At 43.5% G+C, this 20,827-nt stretch overlaps 1 protein-coding gene across 1 annotated transcript in view; it reads left to right on the forward strand.

Moving 5' to 3' along the window:
- The window catches only part of LOC124554941 (argininosuccinate synthase), a 154,419-nt gene that overhangs the window by 22,947 nt on the left and 110,645 nt on the right, over positions 1–20,827 (forward strand). Inside the window, exon 2 of the mRNA XM_047128641.1 lies at positions 6,934–7,047. Within this exon, the coding sequence (XP_046984597.1) occupies positions 6,940–7,047 (108 nt within the window). The 5' untranslated portion in view covers positions 6,934–6,939. The remainder of the gene's footprint in view (positions 1–6,933; positions 7,048–20,827) is intronic.

Here is a 20,827-nt window from a genome sequence, read left to right on the forward strand (position 1 = left end):
ATTAAAGTTTCACGTGTCATCGGTATCTACGTCATCAGAGACATCGTAGTAGCTCTGTTACACAAGAATAGAGGGAAGAGTTGGCAGTACTCTTATTGAAAGCACTGTCCGCCATTCGCCTGAAATGAATTAGGAAAACCACCGTAAACTTGAACTCCATTATTTTCGAGTAAAAGTCCATTTTCATTAGTAATGCTCCTATTCTCTAGGAAGTAGTGGCGGAATGTGCATCAGGACACCATTCGGAACATGTTTAGTGTTACTCGTCATTGCATCTATTCCTATATCAGTGATAGGACTCACCGCGTTAGCTAGTGGCCTCACAATTGGCGCTCTTTGTGTCTAGCGTCACGTGGACGTCACTACCCTTTGCTCTTCTACTTTCCCTATAGGTGTGGTTCAGGTCTGGTTGGTAGCTGATGGGGCCTTGTCAGTGACACGATTTACATATTCATCTGCGTTCTATCCTTGCGTCTCGATATAAGTGTATAACCATTTTTTCTTGTAACGACGTGTCATCGTTAGAATACATCAGCAATATTTTGTGCAGCTGATCATTACGTGGGCTGGGGTTGGTGGGAGGGATACACGAGAAACTGGGAGTTAAGTGAAATGCCACTCAGTCTGAATTTTAAAGCTGATGGTTGAAACATCAGCTCTTCAAAAGGCTCGTCCCTCGGTTACAAGTGCAGAGTTCCCTTTTATTCTTACTCTCAACTGCTTCTCTTACATATTCCGCTAATTACCTTCGTAGAGGATTTCGTTGAATACGTTAAAAGAGTAAGAAGGTTCGACTTTAACGTCCCATCGACCTGCAGTTCATTACAGGCAGAGCATAAACATGCAATGTATAAGGGAAACAGATGCGAAGTTTTTTTAAGGAATCGTAATCGAATTTGCCTGTAGATCATAGGAAGACCACGGAAATCTCTTTGTTGTGCGTTAATCACTTTTGTTGTTAAAGGGAGCTGGAAATACTTGAAGCGTAACAAACCGAGAAATTGAAAGGTTTGTTTCAAGTTATTTGTTTACTGTTCTGCAGAACAACTGCACTAGCCACAACACAACAATGCTGTGAACGCTATTCTCAGGCATGGGACGAGTTAATTGCTGTTCCCGACCAGCAACTGCCCTGACTACTGTCACGGGATTGGAAGCTGCTGCTAATCGATGTGTTGGGAGGGTTACTGAGAGATGCATACCAGAGATGCTAAAGGTACTTCACGTATTGCCCCCTCCTGTGGATACTGATATTTTACTACTCGTACCCCATACGAGGGATCAAAGAGATCTCAGGTTATTACACCCATCCACCTACCGAATAAATCGAGCGAGGTGGCGCAGTGGTTAGAACATTGGACACGAATTCGAGAGGACGACGGTTCAAGTACGCGACCTGTCATCCAGATTCCGTGATTTTCCTAAAGCGCTCCAGGCAAATTCCGGGATGGTTTCTTTGAAAGAAGCACGACCGATTTCCATCCCCATCTTTTCGTAATCTGAGTTTGCTCTCCGTCTCTGATGGCTGCACTGTCGACGGAATGTTAAACTCTAACTCTCCTTCCTTCCTAGAGAACAAATTAGAGCTGTGGTCTTCGACTAATATTGAAATGGCGCAATGACACTCACTTCACCTCTTGAGAAACCTGCAACGTCCTGTGTAAAAGGGGAGGCAAATGCAAAAGGACAGGGGACCATTAACCATTGGCAGTTCAAACGTGTGGCACATTACTGTCAACTTAAGGAAGTGACAGCAAGGGATGAGAAGGATCACCACATGCACCCAGTGTGTAAGCCTGGGGCCTCACTCAACGTGTTAAGAGGCTATTCCGGCAGCCATTGACGGTACAGGATGCAGCCAACTGCAGATTGTGGCGCACATCGCAACAAACGAAGTTGGCTCGGCTGCGAGATCATACTTGGATCATTCCAATGACTGGCACAGAAGGTTGAGAAGACCAGCCTTACTCACAGAGTTTCAACGAAGCTAACAATCTACAGCATTGCCTCCAGTACTGATTAAGGCTTGAACCAAAGACTTCGAAGGCTCTGTAACAAGCTAGCCTGCGACTTCCTGGACTTGCGCCATAGGGCTGAGAAATGTAGGGCCCTCATAACCGGGTCAGGTGTGGACTACACAGAGATTCTGCTACCCAGGTAGATGACTGTGTGTGGGGGTGCACACAATAGCTTTAATGGACTAGGCACCTCTCCATCCAGTTCAGATAACGATAGCTGTAGGGGACCCACAAGTGTGAGTATAAGATAAAAAAAATGGCTCCCACAGAGTGCAGTATTAAATCCTAGTGATTAATTGCCGAAGCATTCGCTCATAGTGCCAGGGTTTCAAGCCCTCCTAAAAAGCGACGGAGCCTACGTAAAACTAGGTGTAGAAAGCTGGCAAAAATTAGGAAAAATTCAATCGTATATCGAAAGGATACACTAATGAGAAATAAGGGTGGTGTGCTTATCGCAGTAGACAAGAAACCAAAATCCCCCGAAATAAAAATTGAAGTTGGATGGGAGACTGTTTGGACAAGACTCTGAATCAAGGGTGGGAGTAAACTTACTTTATATCCTTCTATCAGCCACAAGACTCACCCTCAACTGTAATCAAAAACTTTAAAGAAAACGTCATTTCGCTAACACGTATGTTCCACAATCATACTGTCATCATCAGAGGAGACTTTCATCATCCAGCAATCAATTTGGATAGTTACATACAGTTTTGTAAGTGATGGGCGTGCAAGAGATCGTGTGAAGCAATACTAAATGCATTTTATGAATACTACCTAGAGCGGATAGTTCAGACGCCCACTCATGATGGAAATATATTGGATCTAACTGCAACTAACAGACCTGACCTCTTTGAGTACGTTCACCATGAAACTGGTATCAGTGACGTGAGGCAGCTGTAGCAACAGTGATTACCTAAGTAAAAAGGGTAACTAAAACAAGTAGAAGGATTTATATGTTCAGTAAACTAGACAAAGGGGTTGTGTAACTTCAGACATTTATCTCTGTGTAGGAACACGTAGAAGAACTACTGCTCATGTTAGAATAATTGACCATGCACTTGACAGATATGTACATAATAGAACAGTTCGTGATATGAGGGACCCTCCATTGTATACAGTCACTCTAAACAAACTTCTAAAGAAACTGAGACTATTGCGTAACAGGCACAAAACAAAACATGGCGCTATAGATAGAGAGGAGCAGAATGACACACGTTTGGTTGTCAAGAAGTCAATGCGTGGAGCCTTCAACGATTACTGTTGAAGAGCATTGTTGAAAGATCTCTCAGAAAATTCTGATAATATGTAAAGGCTGTCAGTGGCACCGAAGATAATGTCCAGACATTCATGGATGACACAGAGACTGAAACCGAGGACAGCAAACCAAACGAAAAAAGCTGTACTACATTTCAAGTTTTCCTTTGCAAAGAAAAATTCAGGTGTAGTACTACAATTTAATTATCGCGCCACCGTAATGCTGAGCGACGTAGATATTAGTGCCAGTGACACTGAGAAAGAACTGAATATTCTAAAACTGAAGAATGTTCCAGGGTCCAATGGAATCCCTATCAGATTCTATACAGAATTTGTGGCTGAGTAAAACCCTCATTTAGCCCGCCCGGTTAGCCGTGCGGTCTAACGCGCTGCTTCCCGAGCGGGAAGGCGTGCCGATCCTCGGCACGAATCCGCCTGGCGGGTTAGTGTCGAGGTCCGGTGTGCAGGCCAGTCTGTGGATGCTTTTTAAGGCGGTTTTCCATCTGCCCCGCCGAATGCAGGCTGGTTCCCCTTATTCCGCCTCAGTTACACTATGTCGGCGATTGCTGCGCAAACACTTTCTCCACGTACGCATACACCATAACTACTCTACCACGCAGACATTGGGGTTACACTCGTCTGGTGTGAGACGTTCCCGGGGGGGTCCACTGGGGGCCGAACGGCACAATAGCCCTGGATTCGGTGTGGGGCGGCGGTGGGGTGAGTGGACTGCTTAGCCTGTTGTGGGGTTGTGTAGCACTATGGGCTACGGCGGGGACGAAGCCTCTCCGTCGTTTCTAGGTCCCCATTCCCATACAATACAATACAAAACCCTCTTTTACCCCTCGAACAAAAAAGTATGCTTACTACACTCCTGGAAATGGAAAAAAGAACACATTGACACCGGTGTGTCAGACCCACCATACTTGCTCCGGACACTGCGAGAGGGCTGTACAAGCAATGATCACACGCACGGCACAGCGGACACACCAGGAACCGCGGTGTTGGCCGTCGAATGGCGCTAGCTGCGCAGCATTTGTGCACCGCCGCCGTCAGTGTCAGCCAGTTTGCCGTGGCATACGGAGCTCCATCGCAGTCTTTAACACTGGTAGCATGCCGCGACAGCGTGGACGTGAATCGTATGTGCAGTTGACGGACTTTGAGCGAGGGCGTATAGTGGGCATGCGGGAGGCCGGGTGGACGTACCGCCGAATTGCTCAACACGTGGGGCGTGAGGTCTCCACAGTACATCGATGTTGTCGCCAGTGGTCGGCGGAAGGTGCCCGTGCCCGTCGACCTGGGACCGGACCGCAGCGACGCACGGATGCACGCCAAGACCGTAGGATCCTACGCCGTGCCGTAGGGGACCGCACCGCCACTTCCCAGCAAATTAGGGACACTGTTGCTCCTGGGGTATCGGCGAGGACCATTCGCAACCGTCTCCATGAAGCTGGGCTACGGTCCCGCACACCGTTAGGCCGTCTTCCGCTCACGCCCCAACATCGCGCAGCCCGCCTCCAGTGGTGTCGCGACAGGCGTGAATGGAGGGATGAATGGAGACGTGTCGTCTTCAGCGATGAGAGTCGCTTCTGCCTTGGTGCCAATGATGGTCGTATGCGTGTTTGGCGCCGTGCAGGTGAGCGCCACAATCAGGACTGCATACGACCGAGGCACACAGGGCCAACACCCGGCATCATGGTGTGGGGAGCGATCTCCTACACTGGCCGTACACCACTGGTGATCGTCGAGGGGACACTGAATAGTGCACGGTACATCCAAACCGTCATCGAACCCATCGTTCTACCATTCCTAGACCGGCAAGGGAACTTGCTGTTCCAACAGGACAATGCAAGTCCGCATGTATGCCGTGCCACCCAACGTGCTCTAGAAGGTGTAAGTCAACTACCCTGGCCAGCAAGATCTCCGGATCTGTCCCCCATTGAGCATTTTTGGGACTGGATGAAGCGTCGTCTCACGCGGTCTGCACGTCCAGCACGAACGCTGGTCCAACTGAGGCGCCAGGTGGAAATGGCATGGCAAGCCGTTCCACAGGACTACATCCAGCATCTCTACGATCGTCTCCATGGGAGAATAGCAGCCTGCATTGCTGCGAAAGGTGGATATACACTGTACTAGTGCCGACATTGTGCATGCTCTGTTGCCTGTGTCTATGTACCTGTGGTTCTGTCAGTGTGATCATGTGATGTATCTGACCCCAGGAATGTGTCAATAAAGTTTCCCCTTCCTGGAACAATGAATTCACGGTGTTCTTATTTCAATTTCCAGGAGTGTAGTTGGAAAAAAAGCACAGGTCAAACCCCCGTACAAAAAGAGTAGCAGAAATGATCCACATTCCACAAAACTACCGTAATCTCATCGACATCCATTTGTTGCAGAACCCGAGAACATATTCTCAGCTCAAAGGTAATGAGATATCTCGGATGGAATGATGTCCTCCATACCAACCAGTGATGCGAAACCCAACTCTCGTTTTTCTTCTCACATGAAAGCCATGGATCAAGGTAGTCAGGTGGATGCAGCGTTTCTTGGATTTTAAAAGAATTTGAATAATACTATGCCTACGCTTATCACCAAGAATAGGAGCATATGGGAATCAAGCGAAATTTGTGACTGAAGATTTCTTGGCAGGGAGAATACAGCGTGGTGTCTTGAAAGGAGAGTCACCGACAGGTGTAGAACTAACTTCAGATGCTTCCATGGGAAGTGTGTAGGAGCCTGGTTCTTAATATTGTACATTAATGATCCGAGTGGGAACCGTACCAAATAGGACTAAAGAGGGATATTTAACGTTTATAAGTAACAGCAGCACAAATGGCTACAGATTTTTTGATGCATGGGTCACGGAGATGCAGAAAAAACTACAGTGCCTATTTCTTGAAGATAGACACAAACTACGGTGTGAAACCCTACCTACAAAGTTTCAAGAACCGGCTTTAAGCGAGGAATCTAGGAATGCATTATAATCCCCTACGTATCATTACCGGAGGCATCGCATGGAGAAAATTTGTCTAATTACAGAGCGCAGACAAGCATATAAGCACGGGAAGAAATTTTAACGTACGTTTCAGTGGTAGGTACCCTCCGTCATACATTTCCAGAGTACAAATGTAGATGTAGATTACTGTACAGCAGTTTTAATCCCGAAGTTGGTTTTCTGCTATTGGGGGCAGACTAGGCGCCGTCACGCCATCGTGGCCCGTGACATAAAGGAAGTTCTGGATTCTCTCACTGCCCACGAATCACGATATTAAAAAAGGGACTGGTTTCATTCAGTCGTCGGCACGACATTGAAGAAAAATAGTTTTCTCTTCGTGTACAAAAATTACGTCTTTATTGTAGCTTTCGAGGTTTCTCAGCGGGCTACGGAACTCGTATCGTAGGGAGTGGAGTAATAATCTCTGTCCGGTTAACACGATTTAGGCTCTTCATGCAAGTGTCCAGGTGATTTCTGTGTAAAGGCCACTGCCAGTTTCCTTCTCTGTAATTATCTAGCTGTTCAAAATGACTACCTCATCGACTGAACATTTTATCCTCTTAAACTAAGAAATTAAAGATTACGTGTTTCGAAGACGATACATTGAAAATGTACTTTGTAACACATTCTTGCAAGAAAACTAATAAAGTCATGTTAATGTTTCAGTCGGTGATGTCAACACAGAAGAACACTGTCGTTCTAGCATATAGCGGAGGACTGGACACTTCATGTATCCTCCGCTGGCTTATCGATAAAGGGTACGACGTCATCGCTTATATGGTAAGTTTTTGTGTTTGTTATTTACGAAACTAAATGCAGAAAAATATTTTCGCAATATATTACTTATATGAGCGATGTAGTCCCAGGCGTTCGTGGGGTTTAACATGCACTGAATGATTAGTTCACAAACTGGCATTGTTGGCTGGGAGACTGCGAGAGGCCTAATTGCAGAATGGCCTCTTTCCGTGCATTGTGTCTTAAGTGTATCTGTTGAGTGTAGGTGACTGTGTGTATAGCGTGGAGTCATGAGTTGTTGTATGATGAGATAAGGGGGAGGTTGATACCTTGCGCCAGCACATACCCTACCCTCATCAAATGACAGCAAGAGGAGCGCCGATCTTAACGCCCTCATCTGCTGGACGGAACGCCATCCACAACGCCACGTGTCCTCACTCCGTGAGACACTGCGGATAGGTTTGGAATTTAATTCAGGACATTGGCGCAAAGTGTGGTGATCAGGAACTTTTCACCCTTGATGCAAAAATAGTGGTGGTGATTCGAACAGGCTAGTTCCGAGTCGAGTGCCAACGCACAGGTCTACCTCGACTTTGGCTACAGACACAGTTTGCCAGAGACAAGCTAATTTCTCGTACACGGCTCTTGCCCCATCTTCGCTGATCCACTTAACTGTGCTTACTAAAGCAATTCGCTGGTGTGAGTAAACAGAGAATCACTGCTTCTCAATGGTATGTTTCCGCCGTTGCTTCAGTATGCAGCGTGGCGCTGGAAGATACCTACGTATGCAATAGCAGTAGGGTGTAACACTCCACATATGACGTATGGTAGATAAACAGTTTTTCTCTCAAGTGATAGTATAGCGTTACCACATTATTTGCGTCAAATTAATAGTCACGGGAGCGGCCAATACTGCCCCGAGCACTCGGGTGCTTAACACCTCGATTCTATTCCACTGTCTACTTCGTCATAAGCGCTTACGCATAGAACCGCATATTAGCCATCACTCTGAGGAAAATAATCCATTCTTATTCTATCTTACAGATTAGTATAAGATTGGTCCATTTCATACATTGTTTCTGTTCTTCGTAAAATTAGTGTGTAAGAAGAAATCAAAGAATAATGAGAATGGATTAGAAAAATGCTTTAAGGCTTCGTGTTAAAGGAAATTCGATAAACTTTGCACCTTTGGTTCTTCACCCAGACATAAATATGTTACTTGGTTGAACTGTGCCATATTTATTTGTTATTAGGCGCTTCCTCGGTAACAGCGGAATGATAAAACGCACTTCTACAAAGGAAATTTAGAATAATTTGTTTAAATATCGCATTTCAGCTGAGAGTTAAGCTGTTTTCACACGGGACGTGTTTCTCACCGCCAGAAGTGATGTCCGTTGTGATTGGTGCACGCTCTGAAACGACCTGCTACATCGCCCGGAACGTGCTCCTTATCGCTCTCCATTGGCAGTTCCCGGCTACTTCTGGCGCGTAAATTCCACAGTTTCTTTACGACATTGGAAGCGCGTCAGACAGCAGCATTAACTGTCGTACAAGAGCGGAGATAATCGTAAAGAAGATTCTGCGCTCGTCGATGGCTTGAACAACAAATTACTGGTAGTGGAACACTACGTAATGATGTATAAAGATTTGAAATACATACTAATAGCAGTTCTTCGTTAACACACTTGGATATTCTCTCCATTTCCGGTTTTAAACTGAATATAGTTAAAGTATAGTGTCTAAAGTCGGTTTACGCATGCATACTACACACATTCTTCATGTTGCATTAACTACCATCACTCTGATGTAATTTACTTCATCATATAATTTCAAGAGGGAGCTTTGCTTCGTAATTTCATTTGAATGGAAGACGAGATTTTTTCTAAACTGCTGACCATCACTAAAAGAGATTTTTACTGGCAAGATACAGACACGAGGCAGTCTACAAAAGCAAGAGATAAATATTATGTACGCTACACAGAAGTTTCATAATAGCAAAAACTTCCAGAGTGTACTTTTGTTTACTTTCTCACATAGACTGGCCAGTCACGTTAAGATTTCAGACCACTGTGTAAACATTCCAGCCGCTGGCCTTTGCAACAAGAATTGCAGCAAATACGTTATTCATAATAAATAACATAGTCTATTGCAAATAATATTCCTATTTAGTTAATAAGATTAACCCAGAATCTTTTAGAAAACAATAGGTGAAAAAAAAAATAATTCTGAGGGAGGTGAAAACGAATATGCTACGCTTTATTTCACAGCTCATAACTCTTCTACTACACTATAACTCTTGTACTACACTACAGTTCCAAAACCGCAGCCAGCTCGCCGTATATGGTCAAAAATGTGTGTGAAATTTTATGGGACTTAACTGCTAAGGTCATCAGTCCCTAAGCTTTCACACTACTTAACCTAAATTATCCTAACGACAAACACACACACCCATGCCCGAGGGAGGACTCGAACCTCTGCCGGGGGCCAGCCGCACGGTCTATGACTGCAGCGCCGTGGACCGTTCGGCTAATCCCGCGCGGCGTATGTGGTGTACACTGACTAAGGACTGTATCTAGAAATGTTATTTTCCGATTTCTAACTATGACAAATTGTATCGAAACGACGCGCTTTTGATAGATCGTCATTGTGCCGTAGCACTGAAACGGTGTACTTTCACAGGACACGAGTTACAACGCTAAAAACATCAAATACAGGAAGCTTTTAACTGTCGATACATTGTTTCCTGTCATTTTTCCATAACAAACCGTAACTAGAACTACGCGTTTTCGACACGTCCTCAGTTTGCTGATGCTTTGGAAGAGCTTATTTTTCGTACCACTTACGCTGTTATAAAGGAAATCGACCAAATGAAAATTTGAGTTGCATATAATATGGCTGTCCCTAAGTTCTGCCTGTGACGCAAAAACAACGTCGCAGCTCAGTGGCCACGCTCCACTGCGGGAGGCAAATCTCTGACGTGCCAGAGTCTCCATTTTACGCTCTGTAGTGTAGTGGAACGTGCAATTCCACGATGCGACGTCACCAGTTTCTCGTCCACTTTATACTATTTGGGTAAAGAAGAAAATTTTACTTCTATCACTAATTGGTTTCGCACGAATAATAATAATAAAATAATAATAATAAACGTTACCACGATTAATACGCTGCAGGAAAACCGTTAGCGTTCAAAACAGCTTACATTCATCTCGGAATGGATAAATACACTACTGGCCATTAAAATTGCTACACCACGAAGATGGTTTTTTCTCGTGTCAGACAGGCCATGATCCGACAGTGTAACCTTTGTTTACGTGTCATTAGAGGCATTTTTGAAAATCTACTGTGATTGAAAATGAGTTGTGTTAATGTGTTGTCTCTTGGTCATAAAAAAATGGAAAAGTGTTTGTTGGTTTAATTAATTTGCCGCCAAAGAAATCTTCCTCTACCTGTTTAAATACTCCTCATAGGGAAAAATGTCACTAGGGAAAAATATTTGTTTTGATGTCCCCTACAACCTCCCAGAGTTTGTCCGTTTAAATACTTTTCACCCTGTATATCCCAGCACCGCAAACCATCATACGGTGTGTGGCAGAGGTTACACTGCGAACCACAATCACAATGTCCCTTTTTTGCTCCAGTCGTGAATGGTACATGGGAAGAACAGTTGTCGGGACTTTTCTGTATAAGCCCGAAGATAGTACCGACTATGCAATTACTGTTTGAACGGCCAATGCAACGAGCAATTTCAGCGTTTTAGGGAAAGACGCCTACCCAGCTTACCACATCCCTCATGCTCGTAGTATGCTTCATTCCTTCGATTACAGGCGGCTGAAATTACAGATTCATTCATAATGATATTTCACATCTTGTGGGTTGCTGAAATCACTATGTCAGATTACTGACTTTATATGGTATTTACTGACGAGTCAAGATATCGTTCATCACTTTAGATTTCTCTTCAAGCTCAAAAGGCACTCCACATTAAACAATTCTTACAGAACCTATCACAGGGGCACACACACACACACATACACACACACACGCACACACACACACACACACACACACACACACACACACACACACATGCATACACTATTGACCATTAAAATTGCTACACCAAGAAGAAATGCAGATGATAAACGGGTATTCATTGGACAAATATATTTTACTAGAACTGACATGTGATTACATTTTCACGCAATTTGGGTGCATAGATCCTGAGAAATCAGTACCCAGAACAACCACTTCTGGCCGTAATAACGGCCTTGATACGCCTGGGCATTGAGTCAAACAGAACTTGGATGGCGTGTACAGGTACAGCTGCCCATGCAGCTTCAACACGATACCACAGTTCATCAAGAGTAGTGACTGGCGTATTGTGACGAGCCAGTTGCTCGGCCACCATTGACCAGACGTTTTCAATTGGTGAGAGATCTGGAGAATGTGCTGGCCTGGGTAGCAGTCGAACATTTTCCGTATCCAGAAAGGCCCGTACAGGACTTGCAACATGCGGTCGTGCATTATCCTGCTGAAATGTAGGGTTTCGCAGGGATCAAATGAAGGGTAGAGCCACGGGTCGTAACACATCTGAAATGTACCGTCCACTGTTCAAAGTGCCGTCAATGCGAACAAGAGGTGACCGAGACGTGTAACCAATGGCATACCATCACGCCGGGTGATACGCCAGTACGGTGATGACGAATACACGCTTCCAATGTGCGTTCACCGCGATGTCGCCAAACACGGATGCGACCATCATGATGCTGAAAACAGAACCTGGATTCACACGAAAAAATGACGTTTTGCCATTCGTGCACCCAGGTTCGTCGTTGAGTACACCATCGCAGGCGCTCCTGTCTGTAATGCAGCGTCAAGGGTAACCGCAGCCGTGGGGATCCAGCACGGCATTCCATATTACCGTCTTGAACCCACCGATTCCATGTTCTGCTAACAGTCATTGGATCTCGACCAACGCGAGCAGCAATGTCGCTATACGATAAACCGCAATCGCGATAGGCTACATTCCGACCTTTATAGAAGTCGGAAACGTGATGGTACGCATTTCTCCTCCTTACACGAGGCATCTCAACAACGTTTCACCAGGCAACACCGGTCAACTGCTGTTTATGTATGAAAAATCGGTTGGAAACTCTCCTCATGTCAGCACGTTTTAGGTGTCGCCACCAGCGCCAATCTTGTGTGAATGCTCTGAAAAACTAATCATTTGCATATCACAGCATCTTCTTCCTGTCGGTTAAATTTCGCGTCTGTGGCACATTATCTTCGTGGTGTAGCAATTTTAATGGCCATTGTGTATTTGAACAAGCGATGCAGGCCTACCAATGTGTAGTTAGGACAGCTAATCAAAGAATATTGATATCAGTATGCTTCTCAGGGAGTAAACCAGTGAGTTAATCGAATCTCGCTTTCACGTGTTCTGTTCAAATAACTCCGGAACTTTTTCCACGTTTACGATTTACTTATTGTGCGTGGTCTTCTTCGCAATACCATCCTCCACAACTGATACACCGCCACCAACGCCGTTTCCACTTCTGGAAGCAGTCTTGGTACGCCTCTTGCTGGATCGCGCGAAACGCCGCCTGCGAATTTTCTTTTATATCGTCTGTCGTTCCAAATCTTCGTTCTCTCAACGGGGTTTTCAACTTTGGAAATAAAAAAAAAGTGCGCAGGGGCCAGGTCTGGAGAGTACGGGGGATGAGACAGCACAGTGATTTCGTTTCTTGTGCAGTAGCCACGCACCAAGAGCGATGAATGTTACGGTGTGTTATCGTGATGCAAGAGCCATGAATTGCCTCGCCTCATATCAGGCGGTTTCCTTCTCACATTTATTCGCAGGCGTCGCAACACGTCCCGATAGTACTATCGATTAACAGTTTGTGCCTGTACTCGAATTCACGAGGAACTAATCCTTCAAAGTTAAAGACAACTATCAGCATGGCTTTGACATTTGACCTGACCTGACGAGCTTTCTTTGGACTTGGAGAACCTTTCCCGACCCATTCTGAATACTGAACATTGGTCTCAACATCATAACCGTAGATCCGCGTCTCATCGCCAGTTATGATTCTCTTCTCTTTCTTATTTGTCCGATACAAAAGCTCTTCACAGATTGCGTGGCGAAGGTCTTTCTGGTCTTGATTGCTGAGACGTGGGACGAACTTGGCGGCAACATTATGCACTCCAAGATGCTGCGTCAGGATTTCATGGCATGATCCATCTGAAATGTTACATTCTTCTGTAATCTCTCGCACAGTAAGTCTTCGATTGGTACGCGCGATTTCGTCGACGTCGTCGGTAGACGTCATTGGGCGTCCTGAACGAGGGTCATCTTTAACTTTCTTCCGACCATTTTTAAACCGTGTGAACCATTCGTAACTCCGAGTGCGGCTTATGCACTCGTGACCGTAGACTTCCTGCATCATTTTGTGTGTGTCTGTAAAGATTTTCTTGAGTTTAAAACAAAATTTAATCCATACGCGTTGCGCACAGGTTAAAATATGCCATTGTCAGGCCTCTCTACAAAAAGGGGGACACCACAGATGTCAATAATTATCGGCCAGTATCCTTGCTTACAGCATTTTCAGAAATCTTTGAGAAATCAAGCTACTCAAGAGTGGTTAGCCATCTCAACAGTAATGGGATACTTAGTAAATCACAGTTCGGATTTCAAAAATGCTGTTCCACTGAGACAGCAGTATACAATTTCACTGTCCACATAATAGAGTCTTTAAATAGTAAATTGTCACCAATGGCAATTTTCTGTGACTTGTCCAAAGCATTTGATTGTGTGAACCATGACATTATGTTACAGAAATTACAATTCTATGGTATAAATGGAATAGCATATGAGTGGTTTAAGTCATACCTACAGAACAAGAAGCAAAAAGTTTGCTTATATGTGTCAAGTGATTTAAATAAGATTGCCATTACATCTAACTGGGGTGGAATTACTTTAGCTGTTCCACAGGTTTCAATAATGGGTCCCCTTCTCTTCTTGATATATGTGAACGACCTCCCTTCCTATCTGAAACAGGAAGCTGAACTGACACTGATCATACAAGCATCATTATTAACCCAGTAAAAGAAACTCCAATTGAAAATTATACAAATAAGGTCTTTGGAAAAGTCATTAATGGGTTTTCTGCAAAAGGGCTTCTCTAAACTTCGAAAAAACACAGTACGTCCAATTTTCTGCTGCAAAAAGTATAGCTCCTTCATTAAATATAACACACCAACAGAAGTCAGTAGAGAGGGTAGAGCATACTAAGTTTTTGGGTGTACATATAGATGAGAATCTTAATTGGAAAATTCATATTTTGAATCTTCTAAAGCGAATAGGTTCAGCAACTTTTGCAATCAGAATAATTGCCAATTTTGAGGGTATAGAAATTAGTAAGCTAACATACTTTCACCCTCTCATGTCATACGGAATAATATTTTGGGGTAACTCAACATTTAGACAAAAAGTATTCACTGCTCAAAAGAAAGTGGTTAGAATACTGTGTGGGGTTCATAGTCGCACATCCTGTAGGCAGCTTTTTAAAAGATTGGGAATTCGTACAACAGACTCACAGTACATTTACTCACTACTGAAAATTGTTCTCAACAAGATGGACCAGTTTAAAAACAACAGTGACATTCATGATTATAATGCCAGACAAAGAAAGACCTACACTATCCTTTACTCAACCTATCTTTGGCACAGAAAGGGGTAAAATATGCTGCTATAAAATTTTTCGACAAATTACGAGATGAAATAAAATGTCTGACAGACAGCAGTAATAGCTTCAAAAATAAATTGAAATCATATATCCTTGACAACTCCTTCTATGCCGTAGATGAATTCTTGAATAGGAATAAATAAATCTATAAATATAGTATACGCATTTTGTGCCATTTAATGGAATGGGGTAAATAATAAAAATATTAATCTTTAACTCTGTATTGTAATACATATATATATACAGGGTGTTACAAAAAGGTACGGCCAAACTTTCAGGAAACATTCCTCACACACAAAGAAAGAAAATATGTTATGTGGACATGTTTCCGGAAACGCTTACTTTCCATGTTAGAGCTCATTTTATTACTTCTCTTCAAATCACATTAATCATAGAATGGAAACACACAGCAACAGAACGTACCAGCGTGACTTCAAACACATTGTTACAGGAAATGTTCAAAATGTCCTCCGTTAACGAGGATACATGCATCCACCCTCCGTCGCATGGAATCCCTGATGCGCTGATGCAGCCCTGGAGAATGGCGTATTGTATCACAGTCGTCCATAATACGAGCGCGAAGAGTCTCTACATTTGGTACCGGGGTTGCGTAGACAAGAGCTTTCAAATGCCCCCATAAATGAAAGTCAAGAGGGTTGAGGTCAGGAGAGCGTGGACGCCATGGAATTGGTCCGCCTCTACCAATCCATCGGTCACCGAATCTGTTGTTGAGAAGCGTACGAACACTTCGACTGAATGTGCAGGAGCTCCATCGTGCATGAACCACATGTTGTGTCGTACTTGTAAAGGCACATGTTCTAGCAGCACAGGTACAGTATCCCGTATGAAATCATGATAACGTGCTCCATTGAGCGTAGGTGGAAGAACATGGGGCCCAATCAAGACATCACCAACAATGCCTGCCCAAACAATCACAGAAAATCTGTGTTGATGACTTGATTGCACAATTGCGTGCGGATTCTCGTCAGCCCACACATGTTGATTGTGAAAATTTACAATTTGATCACGTTGGAATGAAGCCTCATCCGTAAAGAGAACATTTGCACTGAAAAGAGGATTGACACATTGTTGGATGAACCATTCGCAGAAGTGTACCCGTGGAGGCCAATCAGCTGCTGATAGTGCCTGCACACGCTGTACATGGTACGGAAACAACTGGTTCTCCCGTAGCACTCTTCATACAATGACGTGGTCAACGTTACCTTGTACAGCAGCAACTTCTCTGACGCTGACATTAGGGTTATCGTCAATTGCAAGACGAATTGCCTCGTCCATTGCAGGTGTCCTCGTCGTTCTAGGTCTTCCCCAGTCGCGAGTCATAGGCTGGAATGTTCCGCGCTCCCTAAGACGCCGATCAATTGCTTCGAACGTCTTCCTGTCGGGACACCTTCGTTCTGGAAATCTGTCTCGATACAAACGTACCGCGCCACGGCTATTGCCCCGTGCTAATCCATACATCAAATGGGCATCTGCCAACTCCGGATTTGTAAACATTGCATTCACTGCAAAACCACGTTCGTGATGAACACTAACCTGTTGATGCTACGTTCTGATGTGCTTGATGCTAGTACTGTAGAGCAATGAGTCGCATGTCAACACAAGCACCGAAGTCAACATTACCTTCCTTCAATTGGGCCAGCTGGCAGTGAATCGAGGCAGTACAGTACATACTGACGAAACTAAAATGAGCTCTAACATGGAAATTAAGCGTTTCCGGACACATGTCCACATAACATCTTTTCTTTATTTGTGTGTGAGGAATGTTTCCTGAAAGTTTGGACGTACCTTTTTGTAACACCCTGTATATATACAGTATTTTAGAAAATCTTGTTTCATATGTGCATTGCTTGTGCACTTGACACGTTCCACAGGTGTTGACAGATGTGAAAATTACCGAACTATCAGTTTAGTAAGTCGCAGCTGCAAAATACTAACGCGAATTCTTTACAGACGAATGGAAAAACTGGTAGAAGCCGACCTCGGGGAAGATCAGTTTGGATTCCGTAGAAATGTTGGAACACGTGAGGCAATACTGACCTTACGACTTATCTTAGAAGAAAGATTTAGAAAACGCAAACCTACGTTTCTAGCATTTGTAGACTTAGAGAAAGCTTTTGACAATGTTAACTGGAATACTCTCTTTCAAATTCTGAAGGTGGCAGGGGTAAAACACAGGGAGCGAAAGGCTATTTACAATTTGTACAGAAACCAGATGGCAGTTATAAGAGTCGAGGGGAATGAAAGGGAAGCAGTGGTTGGGAAAGGAGTGAGACAGGGTTGTAGCCTCTCCCCAATGTTATTCAATCTGTATATTGAGCAAGCAGTAAAGGAAACAAAAGAAAAATTCGGAGTAGGTATTAAAATTCATGGAGAAGAAGTAAAAACTTTGAGGTTCGCCGATGACATTGTAATTCTGTCAGAGACAGCAAAGGACTTGGAAGAGCAGTTGAACGGAATGGACAGTGTCTTGAAAGGAGGATATAAGATGAACATCAACAAAAGCAAAACGAGGATAATGGGATGTAGTCGAATTAAGTCGGGTGATGCTGAGGGAATTAGATTAGGAAATGAGACACTTAAAGTAGTAAAGGAGTTTTGCTATTTAGGGAGTAAAATAACTGATGATGGTCGAAGTAGAGAGGATATAAAATGTAGACTGGCAATGGCAAGGAAAGCGTTTCTGAAGAAGAGAAATTTGTTAACATCGAGTATAGATTTAAGTGTCAGGAAGTCGTTTCTGAAAGTATTTGTATGGAGTGTAGCCATGTATGGAAGTGAAACATGGACGATAGCTAGTTTGGACAAGTAGAGAATAGAAGCTTTCGAAATGTGGTGCTACAGAAGAATGCTGAAGATAAGGTGGGTAGATCACGTAACTAATGAGCAGGTATTAAATAGGATTGGGGAGAAGAGAAGTTTGTGGCACAACTTGACTAGAAGAAGAGATCGGTTGGTAGGACATGTTGTGAGGCATGAAGGGATCACCAATTTAGCATTGGAGGGCAGCGTGGAGGGTAAAAATCGTAGAGGGAGACCAAGAGATGAATACACTAAGCAGATTCAGAAGGATGTAGGTTGCAGGAGGTACTGGGAGATGAAGAAGCTTGCACAGGATAGAGTAGCATGGAGAGCTGCATCAAACCAGTCTCAGGACTGAAGACCACAACTACAACAACAAGTATCATGTAATTTCAAAATGTAAAATTAAAATTTACGTGTGAATGGCTAGCAGTTCTTTTCCCTTCGAGGTATTTTAAAAGTAGTGGTGGCAATCGGACCCTGACTTAAGAATAGTTACACTACTGCGTTTTGACGCAGGTACAATAAGTGTAGGTCCTCTCAAAATGCCGCTTACCCCTGTGTAACAGTAAACTCACAATGTCGATTTTGCCAATCGGCAAATAGTTGCTGAAACAGGAAAGTGTCGTCAGTCTATGTGTTGTCTGTTCATTTAATACGAACATAGCAAGAAATTGCGTAATTACTCTTACTATCTATGGGATATTTTCCAGTGACATAGCCGCCCGGTGTGGCCGAGCGGTTCTAGGCGCTTCAGTCTGGAACCGCGCGACCGCTACGGTCCCAGGTTCGAATCCTGCCTCGGGCATGAATGTGTGTGATGTTCTTAGGTTAGTTAGGTTTAAGTAGTTCTAAGTTCTAGGGGACTGATGATCTCAGATGTTAAGTCCCATAGTGCTCAGAGCCATTTGAACCATTTTGAACCAGTGACATACACAGCAATTAATTCTCGACTATGTGAGAAACTAGAAGAACGCAAAATACAATGGCGTCAGTCTCATGTAGGATTTCCGAGTTTTTGTATGTCAACCTGAGTCTGAACGATTATCGATTAATTTATCCGTACAACAACCGTGCTTCCAAGTTGATGAAGCTGGATCCTTTTTCTTCATTTGTGTGGCCACATTATCCTTACTTGCTTTACAATTCCTGAGGACATTTTCGTTCTGTCGTTCTTTCTTTTATTTTTATTTTTTTTATTTGTTAGTTGCGACGACAGAACGAAGATACCCTCTGGAATTGTATCCTTTATCGCCTTAAACACACTTCGACTAGGAATTTGTGCGCATGAGCTTTATATCCCTTATGTAGACGTGGATAGTTTGAGTTTTCAGGTTGTTCTCAAGGAGAGATTCTGACTTGTTATTTGAACTCAAGTGAATGAAATACGTTTTGTAATATATACGGCAGAGCAACTTATGTAGAGTATTTGGAAGCAAGTTGGAAATTATAACGTTGCTATTCTGGAAATATGTATTGAATTCAGCGTAATTCGCTTTAACGTATCGACAAATGAAGTATATCGTTTCAATAACTCTGTTCATTACAGAGAATGTCAGTATCTACCTTAATTCCAGTCCCAATGAAACTAAATTCCAACTAAGTCCTGAGGTCCGGACTTTTTTCTTTCCACCGACGTAAATGATCATCGTTTCCAATCCTATCACATGAACGTCTCAGTAGGCAGTGACAAACACACTCGCGGATTAATATTTTAGTAGGTCTCTTATTTAAGCTGTTAGCAACAAGTACATTTGGAAGTAGTAAGGCGTTGCATCTGTGTCGTGTAAATCCTAAACCGGTAGTACAAGGGCAAAACTGCAATATCATCGTAGAAATCAGGCTAATATAATAATGTTTTCGGCTGTGTTCTGAAAATTCAACTACAGAAGAACATCGCAAAATATTCCGAGATACGTTTTCAATATTTTTCGTTGAGTCTACGTATTACCTTATACAAACATACCGTTTCGCTGTGTTGCAGCTATGGTTTCTATCTGTTATTCCTAACTTTTCTAAGTGGTTCACTTTTGTTTGGAGCGATTTGTGTGAATTTTTTTACACCGATGAAAGACTTCACTAACGTACATTGGCAGTTTCCTGACGACAGTGGATGTTCTACGCTCAGGGAGGAAACCAATTTTCATTAGTTTTTATGGCTGAGACAGCCTATTCATTATACCGCTAGTATGTGTGAAAGCCATAATCGAAAATTTAAGTAATTTTTCTTCTTCTGCCATTATTGAGAGATTTAAGTAGAAGTAATGAAATACAGACGATACCATGCAAATTATGAATTTTGTCTCATCTGAACAACCTACTCGGTGTATTTCATGTTTTGTTTATCATATCTGTTAGCATTACCTTATCAAGAATTCTGCAGCGGCTTCAGACCACGTTCACGTTCCATTCTGGTAGTTCGCTGACTGCGTACGAAAAACTGAACTAAACTTGCACGGCACATGAGTGGTACCCACACTAAAAGATTATCGAATCGTCTTCGGGTTGAGTGGATGGGAATTACAACTGCGCCATATTTTTTATCGCTTAAGCGCCTGGGGATGTACAGGCGGTACAGTGCATCGTAATAACATGCGGGAAGTTGTGTGTTAGTCGTAGATTTAAGTCTACAGAGCGAAACGTGACTCATATGTGGAAGCAACCGTGCAGCTTTACATTCTGAGTCAGCCACATTAGGTCACAAATCCTGCGTCACGTGTTATAGGTTATCTGTGTCGAGCGGGAACCACATCGGAGACACTCTTATACAGGAAAACGGAGTTGAGAACAAAGTTAGCCCGAATTTAATGAGTTACATTAAATGTTCTCGTGTAACTGCTTATATTTGTTTTATGGGCATAAGGCCGTGGTACAAGGCATAATTCTCCGCCTAACGTTTCCTCCTGCAACGCTGGAGACATCATCAGAGGGTTAAACGATTCGGAAAGCAGTTACACTCGAACAAGCTCAGCTAGCCGAACTGTTTATATGTATCCACGCAACGGTCTGTTCGTGACGTCATCAGACCGCTGCATAAAATCGCCGAGTCCTACCGACGCATGCTATGGGGCTTGTAGAGGGGAAGAGTTGGTGCTGTTTGTTTTGTTTAGCACTAAAGCCCACAATGTGTCTTATTTCAATCGTTCTTCTTTCCTGTTGAAATTATTTTTGTGCTTTTGAATTTCTATGGCCTCTTTCTACATCCTAACGCAGTAATTATTAGCTACTGCTAAAATCACAGTGTCTGAGAAACTAATCCC

Source organism: Schistocerca americana, chromosome X, assembly GCF_021461395.2.
Source record: "Schistocerca americana isolate TAMUIC-IGC-003095 chromosome X, iqSchAmer2.1, whole genome shotgun sequence".
Classification (NCBI taxonomy): domain Eukaryota; kingdom Metazoa; phylum Arthropoda; class Insecta; order Orthoptera; family Acrididae; genus Schistocerca; species Schistocerca americana.